Raw genomic sequence first — 18,333 nt, 5'->3', positions numbered from 1 at the left:
GGGCAGCCACAGCTTCTCTGGGCACCCTGTGCCAGTGCCTCAGCACCCTCACAGGGAAGAGCTTCTGCCTAAGAGCTCATCTCAGTCTCCCATGTTCTGGCAGGTTAAAGCCATTCCCCTTGGCCTGTCCCTACAGGCCCTTGTCCAAAGCCCCTCTCCAGATGACCACTTGCAGCTCAGAACAGTGGATTCAGAAGAGTATTATCCATCACCTGTGCAGCTTGGTGACTGCATGAGCTGAAGAAAGGACTATGACCTAAGTCTTTATTCTTTCCCCCACCTCCACTGTTTTTCTCTTCCTGACAGCAATGCTCCCTCATCCTCCTGCACACAACGATCATAAACACCTGCCTCACCTTCACTGAAGGACTATGGGGTGCGGGTTCCATAGACCAAAACCCACCGACGTGAGACCGCCGGGGTCCGACCGCCAGTATGGGCCCCCGCCGGCCATCGCTGGGCCGGGAGGTGCCGTCCCGTCCCGCACCGCAGGGGAACGCAGGTTCCCCCCGCTCCCTCGTCCCCGCCGCCCCGGGGAGAGGTGACCGACCCGCCCCTGAGGAGGGGGCACGGACGGAGCCAGGGCATAGCCGGGAGCGACTGCGACCCCACACAACAACCGGAACCCTTGCAGCCATAATCCCCTTCGCGCCCCTTCCTCGGTGCCCCCGAGCGGCCGTTGTTCCCGCTCCCCTCTGGAACGTGATTTCAAAACGACGTTATTAAAGCAATTAATGCCCGGATCGAGCAGAGGGTTTGTATCCCAAAGGCAGGAGCCGGGATGACTCCAGGGGCGCGTGTTGTGACAGGGACTCCGGGCAGCAGAAAGTCCCTGCCCACAGAAGCTGAGAGGAGGCAGACGGAACCCCAGAGCCGCCGTGGAACGACCCGGAAAGAAAACAATAATGTGTAATTAACAGTAACGTGACAGGGCAAGGACTGTGCCCCGCCTGCTGCCTGCCTGCCTGCCTGCCGGCCCGCCCTGCCCTGTCCTATCCTATCCCATCCTGCCGCGGCGTAAGATGGCGGCCCGGTTGTTCTGTCTGAGGGGGTTGCTGCGGGCCTTAGGCCCCCGGCCTTTCTCTGCCCAGGCCAGGTTAGCGGGACGCGGGGGCCGGCGTTGGTGGGCACCGCCGGGCATAAAGCGGCGTTGAGGCGCGGGTGGGAAGGTGGATGTGTGCTGGGGCGTGCGCGGGCGCCAGATTTTGGGGTATAATTCCGTGTAAGTGTTGATGGGCTTGCACGTGCTATACGTATATGTGCACATATATATACTATGTGTATATATATACGTATGTATACTGTGTGAATATACATACGTTGTGGGTGTCCCTGCGTATGCATTTGGAGGGGTGCAGGTGCGTGCTATGTGTATGTGTGGCAGGAAGATTATAGGCACAGGTCTATGCGTATATATTGATGTATGTGTGTGCCTGTGCCTCCACTGCAGGAGGTAGCTGGGGCCTGGTGTCCCCCAGGCCTGCCCCCCCCCCCCCCCCCCCCCCGTGTCTTGGTGTCCCTCAGGATACCCTGGGCTATGGCATGGCCCCCCTCCTGCCCCAGGCCTGGGAGCCTGCTGAGCCCCCAGTGCCCGACAGGTTCGGGGTTCCCTATGTATCCCATGATGAGGCCGACCTTTGCTCCACTTCCCATCCACGCTTTGGGAACATCGAGTCCCATCGTGGCGGCAGGTGACAGGCTGGACATGCCTTCTCCTGGGAACACTGGAGCCGGGGCAGGAGGGCACTTGGAATGGTGTTTTGAGGGAGCAGAAATGCAGGGACATCTTCATGCTTCCTCTGACTTTTAGGCTGTGTCTCCTAGGGCTGTGGTTGGTGTGCTGGAGCAGCCTGGCCCTTCCTGTGTGCCTTACAGGCTGTGAGCCACAATTAAGTGGTCTTAAGTACAGCTCAGCGGCGTTTTAAACATAAGATGGAGTTTTTGGGAGAGCCCAGCATGGAAAGCCTGTGCTTGGGGGTCCAAAGCAAGTTGCAGTAGCCTGCTGCTTTGCATATCACTAGGAGTAAATAGAGTCTGTGTTTCAGAGCGTTTAATCCTTTGCACCAGGAACAGCATGAGTAACTTCATGTGGCAGTAAATAAAGACCTTTGTCTCGGTAATGGAGTGAGTAAGTGTAGGCTCAGTTAAGCTCTGTGGGACTGCACAGAATTACTGTGCTGTGCTGAGGATCTGAGGAGAGAGGAACAAAATAGTTTCAGAACAGAACAGTGAATGCTTTTCCATTTAATATAGCTCAGCTCTGTATTTCTTATTTCTGGTGCTTTGTGGCAATAAAATAAAAGCAAGTCAAAGAGCACAAAGAAATAACTTTTCATTTCAGCCCTAAAGTAATATGTCATCCTTGACATTCTAAGCCCCTTCAAAAGCTTCAAACCCTTCCTTGTTACTTTGTAATTGCACTTCCGTTGGGTGGTTTCAGATACTGACATCTACCATTGTTTCAGTTCTTACTTATTGTTAAAGGAGCTTTTTTGCTTTTAGGTTTGTTTGTATCAGAGTTTTGGGAGGTTTTGCCTTCCTCTCCAGCAAAGATACTGAAAGCTAGAAGGAATTAAAGAGTGCTATATTCAAGGTTAGAACTATGCAGGTATATATGAGATTGCAGAGTATACTACAGCCCTCAGAGCACGCAAATCCATATCGTACTTGCTTATATTTTGAGTGTGTGAATTTTTAGTGTCATGGCTTGGAGACTTTTGGGGGCATATGGAGAAGGAACAAAACTGACCAAAAAAGTGTACTTGTTCAAAAAGTTACCCTTTCAGTTTAGATTGAGCTGAAGTGCATCTTGGAGGTTGGGTGGCAGGGGGAGAAGGCAGTGATGATTTTTAGCATCTCTAATGAGTAGAAACTTTCCACTCACCTATGTATGTATTATTATCGGGGTTAGTTTAGTTGAAGCGTTAAGGACAAACTGGTCTTGCTTTACCACCTTTCATAGCCCAGCGAAGTACAGTGTTAAGTTTTACTTTTATCGTGGGTATCCTTTAGACCTAACAGTGTGTAAGGCTTGGGATGTGAAATATGTTTAACAATGTAGGTGTCCCCTTTCTTTTAAAGGGTTATGTAAATGGGGTGTGCTAACAGATGCTTTCATTTGTCTTTTTTAGTCCTCTGCAAGCTGAACAGCATGGCACAAAGCGCCCTGAACCGTCTTCTGCTAAAAGCTTGCTTGATATAGGCACTCGGAGGATCTTCTCGTCAGAACATGATATCTTCAGGGAGAGTGCCAGGAAGTTCTTTCAGGAAGAAGTGCTGCCTTTTCATGCAGAGTAAGATTGCTCTTACAAATTCAGGTTTGCCAAAGAACGTGCATTTTTCCCAGAAAATGCTTTTTTGGGGTGTTAATATGACAGGATAAACAGGATATTTGTTTTCATCACAAGCTTTTTTAATTTTCTCAGTTAAAACAAACCTGCCTGTGAAAATCATATGGGGGGAGGGGAGGAGAAATCACACCCAAACAAAATTCACTGCATTATTTGAGCTCCAGTGCAGGCAATATTGTCCTTAATCCTATGAGCAGACAAATGCAGTTTGCTGAGTTGCAGCAAGAGTCCCTGCTTGTAGGTGTTAACTGGCACTAATGTCTTGGGGGTGGAATTAGGGAAACAATTCAGTTCTTGCGCTATTGCACTGCTGTGATCTAAAAAAAGCATTGACACTGTGTCTGGGTTATGTTGCAATAGGTTTGTCAATACGGTACAGGTAGGATGGTAATTATGTATTACCAATGTAGTTGGTAATTATGTATTACCAACACATTTGCACAGAGTATCTTTCTTTACATTTGTCTCTTATTTTCTGCTTCCATGGAAATGTGTGGTCTTTGCACAGATTAGAAGCGTTGTACTTCCATTGAACTAGAGCTGGAGGGTGGTTTTCTCACTTATTTTAGTTATAGCAAATCATGTTATAGTTGGGGAAAGTAAATTAACTAAGAATATGTTTTGAACAAAAACCGTTAAGCTGCAGAGTGTCTTTAAGCAATTTTTACTTTACCTGAAAAGTAGCCCTGCAAAAACACTAAGGATTACTGAAGAGCTTGTTTATAGAATCCCAGCCAGGTTTGGGTTGGAAGGGACCTTAAAGCTCATCTAGTCCTAGCCCCTGCCACAGGCAGGGACACCTTCCACTAGAGCAGGGTGCTCCAAGCCCCTGTGTCCAACCTGGCCTTGAACACTGCCAGGGATGGGGCAGCCACAGCTTCTCTGGGCACCCTGTGCCAGCGCCTCAGCACCCTCACAGGGAAGAATATAGTGCAGTGCTGTCTCCATTGTTCATCCATCACTGCCCTATTGCTCACCACCTGCAAATCCCGTGGTGCCCTGACTGTCTGCTGGTGGCATTCCTGCACTGTCACTCCAGGTTTCCTCCTGTGCTACGCCCTGCTCTCAGATCACCTTCCCAAGGACAGCCCTTGTTGGACCAAGATCCCTGAAACACGCTGACCTGGTCATTTATTGGGCTTGACTCTTCTGCACAGCCTGGCCTTGAACCCTTTGAGGGATGGGGCAGTCACAGCCTCTCTGGGCACCCTGTGCCCATGCCTCACCACCCTCACAGGGAAGAATTTCTGCCTAATGTGTAATACAAATCTTTCCTCTGTCAGTCAAAATCATTCTCCCTTGTCCTATTGCTAGCCTTTCTCGAGGTCTCTTGTTGGCCTCTTTATGTACTGAAAGGCTTCTCTGAGGTTTCTCTGGAGCCTTCTCTTCTCTAGGCTGAACCAGCCTGGCTCCAGAGCAGAGCTGCTCCAGCCCTTGCAGCATCTCCATGGCCTCCTCTGGCCTCACTCCAACAGCTCCATGTCCTACTTGTGCTGTTGCCCCAGAGCTGGATCAGGACTGCAGGGGGGTTTCCCCAGAGAGCAGCAGAGGGGCAGAATCCCCTCCCTGACCTGCTGCTCAAGCTCTGGTGATGCAGCCCAGCACACGGGGGGGTTCTGGACTGCAAGTGCACACTGCTGGGTCATGCTGAGCTTCTCATCAACCAACACCCCCAAGTCTTTCTTCTTTGGGTAGCTCTCAGTCCATTATCGGCTGAACCTATGTTTGTACTTGGGATTGCCCCAACCCAGGACTTGCAGTATTAATTATTGCGCTTGCATTGTTCTTGAATCTTGCTGCTAGATGAGTTTCCTGATGCAGCTCACAGTGTGTTTCCACAAACAGCTGAGGTGGCACAATTGAGTGGGTGGGGTGTTGAGGCTCTGGGGCAGAAATGAACAGCAGGAGGCAATGGAAACAGCTTGCATCAGGGTTGTTGCCAGCTATTTTTTTCATCCTCCAACCATGACCTCAAAGCAGTATGCTTTTCCACTGAACAATCATATCCTATCCACAAAACCAGATGTTTTCCCTCATCTTTTGTTAGAATGACTTCTAGTGTAGGTCTGCAAATGAGTACTGGCTCTGCTTGAGACTGGTGAAGATCCAGCTAGCTTGCTGATAGAATGATTTGCTAGGCAAACTGAAGTAAGTTGGACTTGTATTTTTGTATCACTTCAGCAACCTATGAACTGTTCTTTTTTCAGACCTTTCAATTAAAGGAGGCTTCAGGCTTAGTTTATGAAGTAGAGACGAGAATGGCCCTGAAAGTGGTAGTGGGGAAGCAAAGATGGTCATCAGAGAAGTTTGTTTAAGATTTCCTGTGTAAGAACAAAAGGTCTGGGAATGAGCTTAAATATGTAGGATAAGATACTTGATTAACTGTGGATAAAGTTCTGTGGCATAGCTCTGCTGCACACAGGTATGTCAGAGGAGAGGTTCTGGTATAATCTATCTACCATAGAACTTTAAAATTATGGTTTAAAAAAAAAAGACAATAAAAGCAAAAGCTGGGCCATTAATGTCTGTCTGATTTCCCGGTGAGTTGGCAAACTCCATGAAGAGGCACTGTTTTTCCAAGAGTAAGTGATTCCTGTGGTGTTAAAGTTTGCAAAGTGTCAGCAAATAAGCCTCAAGTGTGTGTTTACACCCTTGAAACTTCCTTAAAGCAGTGGTTTACCATGGTACAGAACTGACTTGTGATAAGTGCACAGGGGCTGACTTTATATAATAGTGACTAATATGTTAATGCTCAGTTCTGATGAAGCAGTTCTCATTGGTAGAGTTGAAATCTTTCACAAAAGGTAGTGATGTGTTACACTCATTTTGTATGTGGGGAAAATGGAATTTCAGGAAGATAAAGACCAGCTGGTTGTAGCTAAACCAGTCTGGTATTCAGTCCAATAGACAGCACTGCCTTTCATAACAAGTCTTAAAGAGATGTCAGTTTATATGTTGGAAGCAGGAGTTCAAACTTGTTATACAGTTGGTGCCCTGTTGTGTCCACAGTGGCATCTGTGGACTTGAAGAATAAAAGAACTGTTATTAAGCCATCACTTCTTAGCTGCAAAATATTGTTGTCCACATACCCTACACGTTGTTTGTTGGCAAGACTGAAAGCCTCTTCCTATGCAGTGAAACCTGGATGCAGGTGTTGCAGTGTGAAGCAGCAGCTGTGACAAATAAGCAGTAGCATATGGGGGATTAATGCATGGCTGTCCTTGTGCTCATTTTGCAGGTGGGAGAAGGATGGCCAGGTGAGCAGGGAGCTCTGGGAAAAGGCTGGGCAGCAGGGATTGCTGGGTGTTGCTATCGCTGAAAAGCATGGAGGCATTGGAGCGGATATCCTCTCTTCAGCTGTGGTCTGGGAGGAGCAGTGAGTATCACATGCTTTGGGAAGAATTACAGTGATATTATCAAGAGACTGTTATTTTTCCATGAGGTGCCCTCATTGTGGAATATGTTTGCTTACAGAAAATAGTGTTGTCTTCCTCATGGAAATAATAGCTTAGACCCTCTTGTTTTAAGTATTGTGGATGATTGTTTTAAGTAACAAATGTCATTATGCTCCACTGTTAGGGCTTTGTGGCTGGGAGAAGGGGTTTTGTTAGTCTGGTAAGCTATATACCCATTTGGCTGTGAAAATACATTCTATAAATAACAGTGCAAATGCCACAGCTCAGATTGTCTGAGACTTCTGTGTGGTGGGGCTTTCTTCATTGTTGGGTCTGTGTTGTAACAGTGTAAAGCTTAGTGTTTAATCTTTGTAGTACTTTTTCTGAACTTCTTTTCCCCTACTCCCCAAGGATGTATGTTAACTGTACTGGCCCAGGATTCAGCCTTCATTCAGATATAGTCATGCCCTACATTGCAAACTATGGCTCTGAAGAGCAGATAAAACGCTTTATCCCAGAAATGATTGCAGGCAAGTGCATTGGAGCTATTGCCATGACAGAACCTGGGGCTGGCAGGTAAGCTAAATACTAAAGCAATGGTCTTAACATTATGTGCTGTCTATTGATTTGTCAGTGAAAGCAATTCTGAGCCTCCTGGTTATATGGTCATTTTAGTTACTAGACAATACCCTTGATTGGGAAGGACCTCAAAAACCCTGTTACACTTTACAGCTTTGTCATTTTCAAGATACTTGGTCACAATCCATTTCTGTATCATCCCACTGTGGGCAAATAATGCTTTGTGTTTGCTTTTATAGTCTGAGTTTATAGTTACTAACTTGCTTGTCATGTGAACATAATTTTAATACCCAAGTTAGTCAGAAGAAAATTACATACCTCGGTAAAGAGGACTTCTACTATTAGCTTTTGTTGTGGAACAGAATGCCCTGTCTTCTCTCCTCTGAATCCTTTCAAACAGAGAAGTGTCCCTCCCTGCCCATCATTATTGAAGGGCAGACAGCACATGTTTGGAGTAGACACAGCTGATCTGGCCAGTTCCCAAAACAGAGAGGGACAGGTGAAAAGCGAAACTTGGTGTCATGCTTCTACAAATGGTAGACGTTGCCAGTGGCTTTTTACAGAACCTCCTGATAAGGACTGAGCCTGCTTAGAAGATGTGGTTTTGTCTGGTGTTTATCATTTAAGGCATACTTGTGTAAGGGGATACTGACCCGTTGGTGTAGTGCTTATGACACCACCTTCCACAAGCAGACCCATTAAAATGGGACCTCCTGTTCTTGTACAATTGTACGGATTTATCATCCCTTTCCACAGCATGCTTATAGTTTCTGTGTTACACTCCAAGTTCTTTCACCATGTTTCACTCTCTGCGTTTTCACTGATCCCGTTCTTGGACAGTATAAAATTACTTTCTTTTATATTGGGTAGAAATCAAGATGCAAAATGAAGCTTCTGCAATGGTTTCTTGAAGGACCTTTTGAATTTCATTTTAGTGACTTGCAGGGAATCCGAACATATGCAAAAAAAGATGGAAATGACTGGATTCTTAATGGGAGCAAGGTAAGTGAACAGACATACACACCTCATAGGCTTTGGGAAGTGAATGCATTTAAGACAGTGAAGGATGTTTGCCAGTGTTAGTATCTCCCCCCAGTCCTTTCATTTTGGGGGGGTTTTGTGAGTTATGCTGTGATGGTGGGTTTTTTGTTCCCGAGTTATTTTTTCCTAGGACTTGAGATGTTGCTGGCAATTTACAGACCAAGTTATGGAAGGGCTTGAGGAAGTTATTTTTGTAGCTTTTAAATAACCTTATCAAAAGGCCCATTTTCTCTTAAACTGGGAAGAAAAGGGGCAAGGAGAGAAAATAAGTTCTGCATAGAAATAAGCAGCACCAGAGCTGGTTTTTAGTACTGAGGTTGAAAAACAAAACAGATGTACTATCACTGTGAAATCTTCTGTGGCCCAAGTGAAAACTTGCGTCGCCATAATGCAGGCTGTGGAATCTTTATTCAGGAACCTGTTGGTTGTGTCAGGAGAAAGACCCCAACTGGATCAGATGCTCTCTGTGTGTTGTCAAGCTGTTGCAAAGCTGGCAGCATTAACCTCTACTTCACTGCCATAATAAAAAAATCAAATGGAAGTGTGGGTTCAACAGGGTTTGTTTTAAAGCTATGAAATGTCTTAATCTTCTTTCTCCGAGCTTTCTTTTGTACTCCTGCTGATAACATGGTACTGATAGAGACTTCTCTCCTTAGCAGAATTTCCAGTGGTGAGAATGTGTGCAAGGAAATATGTATATGCGATATTTGCTCATGCTGCACAGTTTGCTCATGCTCATGCTGCACAGTTGAGGCCAAGCAGGACAGATAGCTCATTTCTTTAGCTGGAGTTAAGATGGATCACTTTGGCAGGTTCATGAGTCATTCTGCAGGATTATAATAAACAGTTGTGACAAGGGGCCATTGATAGTTTTGCATGTTATACCTTGCTAATTTAATTTTCTAGGAAAGAGATCTTCTGTGTTCATTTAATCTCTACATTCAATATCATATGCCTTCTTTATCATGGGACAGGCAAAAGAAACAGACGTTTGCATTTAACTTCGTACTTCTGACCCACGCAACACTTCTCAAACTAATTCCTACTTTCATAGACCTGGTTTCAAAACACTTAATTCTGGAAACTTTAAAGTCTTTTGGACACTTACAGCTCACCATTGAAAGAGCCAATGCCATTTTTCTAGCATGTTGCTTTATTCCAAGTTGCTTTTTTTACAGGTATTTATCACTAATGGTTGGATGAGTGATGTAGTGATCGTGGTTGCAGTTACCAACCGGGAGGCCCGATCTCCTGCTCATGGGATCAGCCTTTTCCTGGTGGAAAATGGAACGAAAGGTTTCATCAAGGGACGCAAGCTGAACAAAATTGGCTTGAAAGCTCAGGTGAGTTCCTACTGTCCCTAACAGGTAGCTTGGAGGAAGTCTAAAATCACTTCATGCCTTTCATTAGCTAAATAAACATAAAAACTGTGATGCTATTCAAGTTCTTAGGCTTTAGAGCACAAGTGATGTACATGCAAGGTATGACGCTGAGTTTGGCTACATAAGTCTGAAGCATTCAGTGAGTAAGGAGAGACTCGAGGAACCCGGATTTGTTCATTCTGAAGAAGCCTGGAAGTACGGGATCTTACTGTCGTCTTCAGCTTACCTAACAGTTGGCTATAGAGGTGGTAGCACCTGATTCTTCTCAGAGGAGCATAGTGAGAGTGGCAAGGGACACAAGTTATGTTAAGGAAAATTCTAAGTAGGTATTAAGAAAAAAGATCACCATAAAAATGATCACGTAGTGGAATAGGGGGCCAGGGAGGTTGTGGAGCCTTCATCTTAGGAGCTTTGGAAAGAAGGAGAGAAACAAGGTAACCTTTGGAGGACTGTTGCAGCCTAAATGGTTCTGTGATTTCAAATTAAAGTGTACAATAGCAAGAAAAAAATGGGGCAAAGGAAGTGGAGTGGATAGATGAGGATGTCGGGCTCTGAATGGTTGTGTTTAAAATCCTCGTAGGACACAGCAGAGCTGTTTTTTGAAGATGTGCGGTTGCCAGCCAGTGCCATGCTTGGAAAAGAGAACAAAGGCTTCTATTATCTGATGGCAGAGCTCCCTCAGGTAAGAGGAACTCACTGTTTGCTGTCTGTAGGAAGAATACAGGATGATTTTTGTCATCATTAGAATCTGCCTCAGTCTTGATGATTGTGTATCGTGGGCAGCCACCTTGGGCTCAGAATCGGGATGTCTGTAGGCAAGACTGTGTTGGTAACTGCTGCTTCTTAACGGGAGTACACAGTTCCTAGTGGTAATGGTGCAATTATTTGGGCATTGATAAAAATGATATCCCACCAGCTCAGCCCTATCTCTTAATCAACGCCCCAGCTATTGAAGAAGCTGAAGGTAGTGTATTTAAAAGAACGTGCTACCGTTTTCCTGTATAATTCTATCATGAAACCACTTTGCTTAGGAAATTAAATACAGCTTGGAGGTGTCAGATGCATTTGGCATTCTCTTTAAAGAAACAAGCAAACACTGCTATTTTAGCTCTTAACACCAGCAGAAGCATATTAAAGATATAAGGAACTCTTTTCTTTGTCCCTATAGCAAAGTAAAGAAGTTGCCAAAATACCTTGCTAGTGGAAATAACAGTTTACGACTTAGTTTATGAAGTTTTGTAATTATTTGAGAGGATAAAGAAGCAATGTGGTCTTTCAAAGGATGACTGCTTTGTCAAAACTATGACTTTGTACTTGCCTTATCTGGTAGGGAACATGTTTATGTAATTTTATGCTGTGAGCAAGTACAAAACCTGATCAAAGGAAATGCTTTACTGCTTGAAAGAAATAGATGCATTCATGAACAGGTTCAATCTGATGCATCAGATGATTTCAGTGGTGCTAGAAGCAATTGTTCTATACTTAGTTCGTGTTTTTCAACATGTTATGAGGAACGAAAAAACAGCCAGGGTTTTGGTTGTTTTTTGGTAGGTTTTGGTTTGGTTTATTTTTGAGTTGTCCTATTGAAACGGTTTAATACAGTTGTTCTTTAGCCTGAGCAGTGAAAACCAAAGATTGAACCAGAACTTGGTGTGAATTTTTCAGAGCATGAGTCCTGTGGTTGATTTGTAGCTATTTTCTGAGTCATTGTTGTGAATAGAATACTACCCTGGAAAAGACTTAACAGAGCTTCAGGCAGGAGGCATTTGTCCCACTCATTAATTTCAGTAATGCAATGTGTCTCATTTGATACTTAATGTGACTTCTGCCCCCTCCCTTAATGAACAACACTGAACATCTGTGCCCCAGTTGTGCATCTGATACGGAGAAATGTAGGTCTCATTCAGATGGATTCTGTAATTTGTGTTTCAAAAGGAAAGACTGCTAATTGCTGACATGGCTCTTGCCAGCTGTGAATTCATGTTTGAAGAAACAAGGAATTACGTGAAGCAAAGAAAAGCTTTTGGGAAGACAGTTGCACACTTGCAGGTGAGTTTGAACTGAGAGACTTGTGTACAGATTCCAGCGTGCTTTTGCTTTATATGTGAAATAGGGAACAAAGGAAAGTCACTGGGCTGTTTTCAAAGGACTGTTTGCACAGTTCCACTGTTGGACCACGGCTGTTGTTTGCTTCCATGCCCAACACCACAAAAGCCTTAATGTACATGTTGAGTTAGATACCTGCCAGCAATGCTGCTTTTGGAAGTGAAATGTGCAAGCTGAAACAGGCTTTTTGCTGTTGGTGAGACAAAATCACCTTGTTGCTCTTAGGCTTGTGTTTTACTGTCGGAGGCCTTAACCACAGGGTCTGTTACACCTGTGTATGCGTCTGTATCTGCCTGGTGTTCTATACACTGTAGAAGAGCTTAGTGTGTGTGCAGGTGCTGCGTTCCTGTGCACACAGTGCATTGCAGAAAAATTAACTTCGAGGCTAATGCTGGGGGCTGCTCCTAGGCAGTGACCTTGCTGCCTGCATACAGAGGTGTTTGTATTCAGCTTTATGGGTATTGTAATGAGATTCCTCAGCTACCAGCTAGCTGGGTATTTAGGTGACTGCATATAAAAATGTTGGATTGTTCTCTGTGAGCATACCTCACTCCTGACAGTGGTAGTTAATTGTGATTTGAGACACTTCTGCCTACACTCTTTAGTTGCAGTCATAAAACAGATGTTGCTTTCTGCAGTACTGCGATTTTCGAATTTTCCTGAAAACCACGTTAGCTGTTAGGGCTGGAGCAGACCAAGCTCCTGCACGTTTGGTTTATAGGACAGAAGTGATTCATATGGTTGGAGGATGTTGTTGAGACTTCCTTTGTCAAAATCAAACCTTTAGCTGTGAATAGCAGCAGAATCAGGCCCTTTAGAGGCTGGACTGCTTGGTGTCTTTCAGAAAATTACGATCTTCATCTGTTTTTAAAGCTAACATTCAGAAATGTAGTATATGCAGTGTGCAGCTTTAACACAAAAGAAATAGATTTTGCCTTTCTGGTAATGTAGGTAAAGGATGCTTCCTAATTCTGATAGCTCACTGTGCAGAGACCTCCAAAATAGTCTCCTTTTTTAGGCTAGCCTACTACCAACCACCAGGTGGCAAATAATGAAGTATATTATTTTTGCTGAAGTAATCCATTCTTGCATATCACTTCTGTTTCCTTTTTGTTGCTGACAGCTAGAATATGCATATAATGAAAAATCCTTTCTAATTAGAACTCTACCTTGTCTAATTCAATTAGTCATGCCACAGTACAGTGTTTGAAATCAAATCTTTGTAATAGTAGACTGGTCTATTATATTTCTTGTCAAGGGAAGGAAAAAGATATTTTATACAGTTTCAAAACTGTTAGATTAGAAAACCTATTGTTACCGAGTGCTGGTTTTATCCCCTTCCTACCAGAATGACACAAAGATGGGTGGATGCTTGCGTGGCCTGGCTTTACAGAACCTTAGCAATGGATTTAAGTTTCTTTTACCTCTTCTACTTAGAAGCTTGTCCAAAGTGACAGAACTCAGTGTTGAAAAACTTCCTGATAGTTAGTCTGAAAATTCCTTTGATTTGCTTGTGTCTTTTCATATGACTTAAACTCTCAAGAACTGAATGCATAGAAAAAGCTTTCAATAGATGATGAAATGATACTAATTGAGGAAGTTGATGGCTCTATGAAGTGAAGGGACATTCCCCCACAAGAGGGAGTCAAGAGGGACAGAGCACCCAGTGCCTCCTACTCTGTGCTCTCTAGGAATTTGTGTCCAGGGTCTTGGGGTTCAGGTTCTTGTAAAGTCATGTTTTGAGTTGGTGTTAAGAAGTGAAGGGCTGTAATTTTCTCTAATAAGATTGGTAAAGCCATAATTGTAAGGAAAGTAAGCTGTCTTCCGGTGTACAGAGCCAAAGTGGTTTGAAATGGTGATTTCTAACATAAACCCTTTTAGAAAATGTTCCATCTTCTACTTCAGGGATCACTTACAACTATCCTACTTCTGCTCTTTCTTTGTTCATTTCCAACATCAGACGGTGCAGCACAAGTTGGCAGAAATGAAAACACAGATCTGCGTGGGCCGAGCTTTTCTGGACAACTGTTTGCAACTGCACGCAGATAAACGTCTGGACTCCCCCACAGCTTCCATGGCAAAGTATTGGTATGTGGTTACTTGTATGATCTTGACAGGAAGCTGATAAAAACACTGAACTGTTTAGATCTGCTGGAAAGATAACATTGCTGGCTGATTAATAATAATGTAGTCAGCTTCTAATACAGACCACTAGCTTTAGATTTAATGGTGTAGCCAACAAAAATCTTTGTTACATTGAAAACCAGTGTTGTTTAAACAAATCAATTTCCAAACAATAGTGTGCTTATAAAACAGGCTTCCATTAATAACCAGATCAGGACTCAGCTTTAGCTTCAAGTAGAAGTGAGTATTTTGTTGATATTCAGGCAAACATTTATATTTTGCTGTAGCAAATTGTTGTTGAGCTTTTTTGGGGGGTTTGTTTTTCTTTTTTTAATGGAGAGTGTTTGGTTTGTTGGCTTTTTTTAAAGCACAGGTTTATTTGGAGCTCATATGATTGTTAATCATTAATGAGTTAATTTTACTTAACAATAGCCCTTTCGCCCACCCAGTTTCTGAAGCTGTCTGGTTTGGGAAAGAAGTTGTTGGCTATAGCTACTGCTGTAACTGAGACTAAACAGTGCTTTCCTTTATTGGCCAGAACTCCTCCTTCCTCTCCCCGTATTTGGTGGTGTTATCTGTTAACTTGCATTTAACCAGAGAAAGCTGGATGAGTAGAAACATCTAAGGTAGTGGCACATAAATTTGCATAGTTTTCTTTCTGCTTGCAAAGATGGGAGGAAGAAAAAGCACATCAGACATGAACAAATAATTTTGTGGAAGATGCACTGGTTTACAGCTCCTAGAAATGAGTGAAGAATACTGATGAAATCCAGAGAGAGTATTTACAGTGAAATATTATTTTGATTGGGTGCTGTTCTTGGCAGTGATTACCTAGAAGTGCCAGGTATGTAAGCAGAGGCATTCGGTTTTGAGGAGGAGGAGGAAGCAAGTAGTGCCAGCTCAGATATGTAGACTTACTTCCTTAACAAATTTCCCAGAGCAAGGCATCTGAAACTCCCCTACATTCCCAACTGTTTAGTGGCAGAATTTGTTATGGATTTCCCCTTTCCCTAATGGAGTCTAGAAAATGCCAGAATGTAGAATTGCTTTATTCCCTATTAGTTCAGGAGACTGTCTCCAGTTAGTTTTGCTTCAAACCTTTTGTATAGTCCTTCTCTTGAGTTAGAGCTTTGAAGGATTTTAAAGCACAGTTTATACATTTCGTTTCCAATGCGTGATGAAAGGTCTGAAGGTTTTATTTTATGGTGACAGTTTGTATTGTGTACCTAAATTAATTCGAACATATATTTGGGAAAGAGAGCTGCAGTAACTCACTGCTGCAGACTAAGAGTTCATATAATAAACTGTAAGGATTTAACTGGATGAGGGAATGGTTTGGAGAATATCAGAGGAATAGTTCGAAGAAGAGGACTCTTACATTCTTCATTGAGAAGAAATTGACTTAAATTGTTGGGTTTTTTTTCTGTTCCTTTTCTGAAAGTTACATGCTTAGAAAATGTGTGTGGAAGGGTTGGTGTCTTTCAACTTCAGCTTGACCTTCCAGTGCAGGTCAGATCTTTATTTTGCAGTTAAATCTGTATTTTGCAGCAAGAAATCCTGTTTAAGAATTACAGTATTTTGTAGAATTGAAAACTATAACATCTGTTGGGGAAAATAAATTATGCTCAGGTGATGGATATACTCAAGGGCATCGTGGTGTGTTGCTAGTGGGAGAGTAGGGGGCAGCCTGTGATTGCTGTTACTTTTTGACAAAGTTGAGGGATTTGGTAAGAAAAGAGACTGTGTCAACCTGCTTTACAAAAGAAATCTCTGTAGTTATGAGAAAGGTAAGCAAGCTTGTCTGTGTATAGAATAAAAAGTTTGGTTCTGTTTTTGACTTGCTCAGTTATCTGTGTATCTCGTGATGTTTCATAGCATAACATTATTCTAAAAACCAATTTTTTTTTGGCTATTTAAGGGCTTCTGATCTCCAAAACAGCATAGCTACTCAGTGCGTGCAGCTGCACGGAGGATGGGGGTACATGTGGGAGTATCCAATTGCAAAGTAAGTGTAGCATTTCAGACTTGAGTGATAAAAGATTACCAGTAAACTAAAATGAGGCACCCCCTTTACATCTACTTGTCAGTTGTTTAATGTTTAGAACTGATTTACTGCCCCTTTTCTCATCATGTTTATTGAAAGGCAGTCTACTGTATGGATGTTTGCAGGAAGGCTTTTTTTGATTCTCCAAACAATTCATAAGCTGATGAGCAATTATCTATAATCTGTTTTCCAAAAAATAGAAGTTGCTTTTCTAGAAGAAAATGTTAACTGTAAAAAAAGGAAAGCAATGTAAAACTAAAAATGAGGAGAGGTAGTTAGCATGTTTTATCTGAAATAAAATGCATGTGTATGAAGGAAGGAAAACCTGTTGGTCAGTCTAAATCTTGTGTAATACTCTAGCATAACAAATTCCCTAAACAAGAGTATGGCTGACTACATTCAGCTTTTTACATCCTTTTAAGTGAAAAAGCTCAGCGATCTATATGTAAAAAGAGGATTTTGCTATTCCAAATTCATGGCTTACTTTATGAATTTAGGAATATTTATGGAGTTTTTTTATATTTCCTTGTGTATTATCTGTGAAGATGTGTTTCCTTTTGTGTATGTGCCATTTGCCACACTAAGAGTTTTCTGGAGCTGTTTTTAATAAAACAGAAAGAGGATGTGATCTGATAGGAGGAATAAGAAAACCAGGAGTGCTGTGCAGTTGTCATAAGTAACAAACGAAATTAGTTTAACTGAGTAGGTTTGACTTTTTTTTAAAGTATTATTATGCTAAATATATTGAGTGTGAAATATTGCTTTAAAATAACTTTTCTGCATGTTTTTAATGAGTATAATTTGTGAGTGTACTGCAGCCTATCCAGGTTGGAAGGCCAGCAAGTCCTGTTTTAGGGTGTCCTCAAACTGCTGCTTATCTGTGTGTGCAGTAGTTGTCCATACAGGGTTTTATTATCCCCGTGGTTCAGCAACATGCCTGTTTCCAGAGAATGCCGTATTGCTCCTGAGCTGCTCTCTGAATAATGAAGCAGAATTAAGATGGAAAAGCAAACTGTCATTGTCCTGTGTGCTCTCACCAGCTGTGCATGTACTGGGGCCGGTTCCAGCACAAGGATGGAAATGGTTTGCCTGCATGCAGCTTTTCAGCTGCTGGCCCAAATAGAGCTGGAGCTGGTGTCAGTAGAAGGCTGTAGCCAGCTGACGTGAAAACCATAGACACTTTCTTCTCCTCCCATGATGTTTGAGGCCCACCACAAAGAAAGAACTGACAGCATCATTAGCAGTCCTCTTGACAGGATCAGACAGGCCAGGGCATTAGAGCAGTTTACCACGATAACTATCAGTTTGGCTCTGCAGGAGTTGTTTTTTAACAAGGAAGCACCTGGGTGTAGCAGTTCATGCAGGCATACTGTTCTGCAGGATGAGTGTGGTGGGGGAATGGGGGCTTTGGTGTCTGGAGCTGGGTTAATGCTCGGGTGCTGAGAAGAAAGGAGGGAATAAGAATTAGGAGGGGAAGAGTAGTAAGAGTCTTGTTTTATAGAGTTTTATTTGATTAGTTTAAGTAATATAATTATTAAATTAAGGGGGATAGTGGTATCTTTATTCTGATTGTGTGTCCATTCTGGAGAGTTGTTTTTTAATCTTTCCTTTTTGTTGTTGTTTTTTCCCTTCAGAGCTTTTGTGGACTCCCGTGTTCAGCCAATCTACGGTGGCACCAATGAAATAATGAAAGAACTTATTGCTAGAGACATTGTCAGTGACAAGTAGGACAGGTGCTTACTAGTTTGACGAGTCTTCCTAGAATCCTATATATTAATATATGGTATAAAATCAGACATCAGAATGTAAGTAAAATAAATGTGGTATATTGTATTCCTTCAAGGAAGTGATACTATTAAAAAATAGTAACAACAGTGTGCTCTATGCAGAATATCTAATATTAAATGACCTTTTAATTTAAATATCTTGGGACAACACAGAGTAATCCTCTGGGTTCCAGCAGTTCTGGTAGCAAAAGGCAATTTTTTGTCTGGGAGATTATGGGTAGTATTTCAGACTTGGTGCCATTATATTGAATCCAGCCCTCGCTTTTCAGAATCACAGCTCCAGAGAAGCCACGTTCTTCACGAATGAACAGAAGTTATGTTAGCATTTATCACTGAATTTGTATTCCCCTTTGACAACCTGGAGTTGCAACTTAACTACCATCACTATACACCATGGGGAGGGGAGTGTACAGCTGACCTCGATGTTTACATGTAACCCAAGCTGCCTTATTTTACTTACTTTGTTCAAATAAATATAATAAAGCATTTATGTGCAGTCTTACTGTCGTCTGCATTACTTTAAAG

General features: G+C 42.8%; 1 protein-coding gene across 2 annotated transcripts; it reads left to right on the top strand.

The window, feature by feature from the left end:
* Nucleotides 1-987: 987 nt before the first annotated feature.
* ACADL (acyl-CoA dehydrogenase long chain) lies at nt 988-18,310 on the top strand. 2 transcript variants are annotated; one of them, XM_065669817.1, is made up of 12 exons: nt 988-1,096; nt 3,132-3,293; nt 6,589-6,726; nt 7,157-7,321; nt 8,260-8,326; nt 9,544-9,708; nt 10,328-10,429; nt 11,683-11,796; nt 13,814-13,941; nt 15,896-15,982; nt 17,656-17,754; nt 18,078-18,310. In XM_065669817.1, exons 1-11 carry the CDS (start codon nt 1,023-1,025, stop codon nt 17,747-17,749), a joined length of 1,296 nt encoding a protein of 431 aa, XP_065525889.1. In that variant the 5' UTR covers nt 988-1,022; the 3' UTR covers nt 17,750-17,754; nt 18,078-18,310. The 2 variants fall into 2 exon arrangements, with proteins under 2 accessions (XP_065525889.1, XP_065525888.1); XM_065669816.1 differs by having other exon boundaries at nt 17,656-18,310.
* Nucleotides 18,311-18,333: the final 23 nt, after the last annotated feature.

This window comes from Lathamus discolor, chromosome 3 (assembly GCF_037157495.1).
Source record: "Lathamus discolor isolate bLatDis1 chromosome 3, bLatDis1.hap1, whole genome shotgun sequence".
NCBI classification, from domain to species: Eukaryota; Metazoa; Chordata; class Aves; order Psittaciformes; family Psittacidae; genus Lathamus; species Lathamus discolor.
The sequence above is the reverse complement of the archived record's forward strand: the minus strand, read 5'-3'. Positions and strand labels throughout refer to the sequence as shown.

Bases quoted from the DNA above. Each gene is read 5' to 3' on its own strand.
- ACADL (XM_065669817.1), top strand. From the start codon at position 1,023: ATGGCGGCCCGGTTGTTCTGTCTGAGGGGGTTGCTGCGGGCCTTAGGC. The intron at 6,727-7,156 runs GTGAGTATCACA...CTACTCCCCAAG, and splicing joins GCTGTGGTCTGGGAGGAGCA to GATGTATGTTAACTGTACTG. The intron at 9,709-10,327 runs GTGAGTTCCTAC...AAATCCTCGTAG, and splicing joins AAATTGGCTTGAAAGCTCAG to GACACAGCAGAGCTGTTTTT.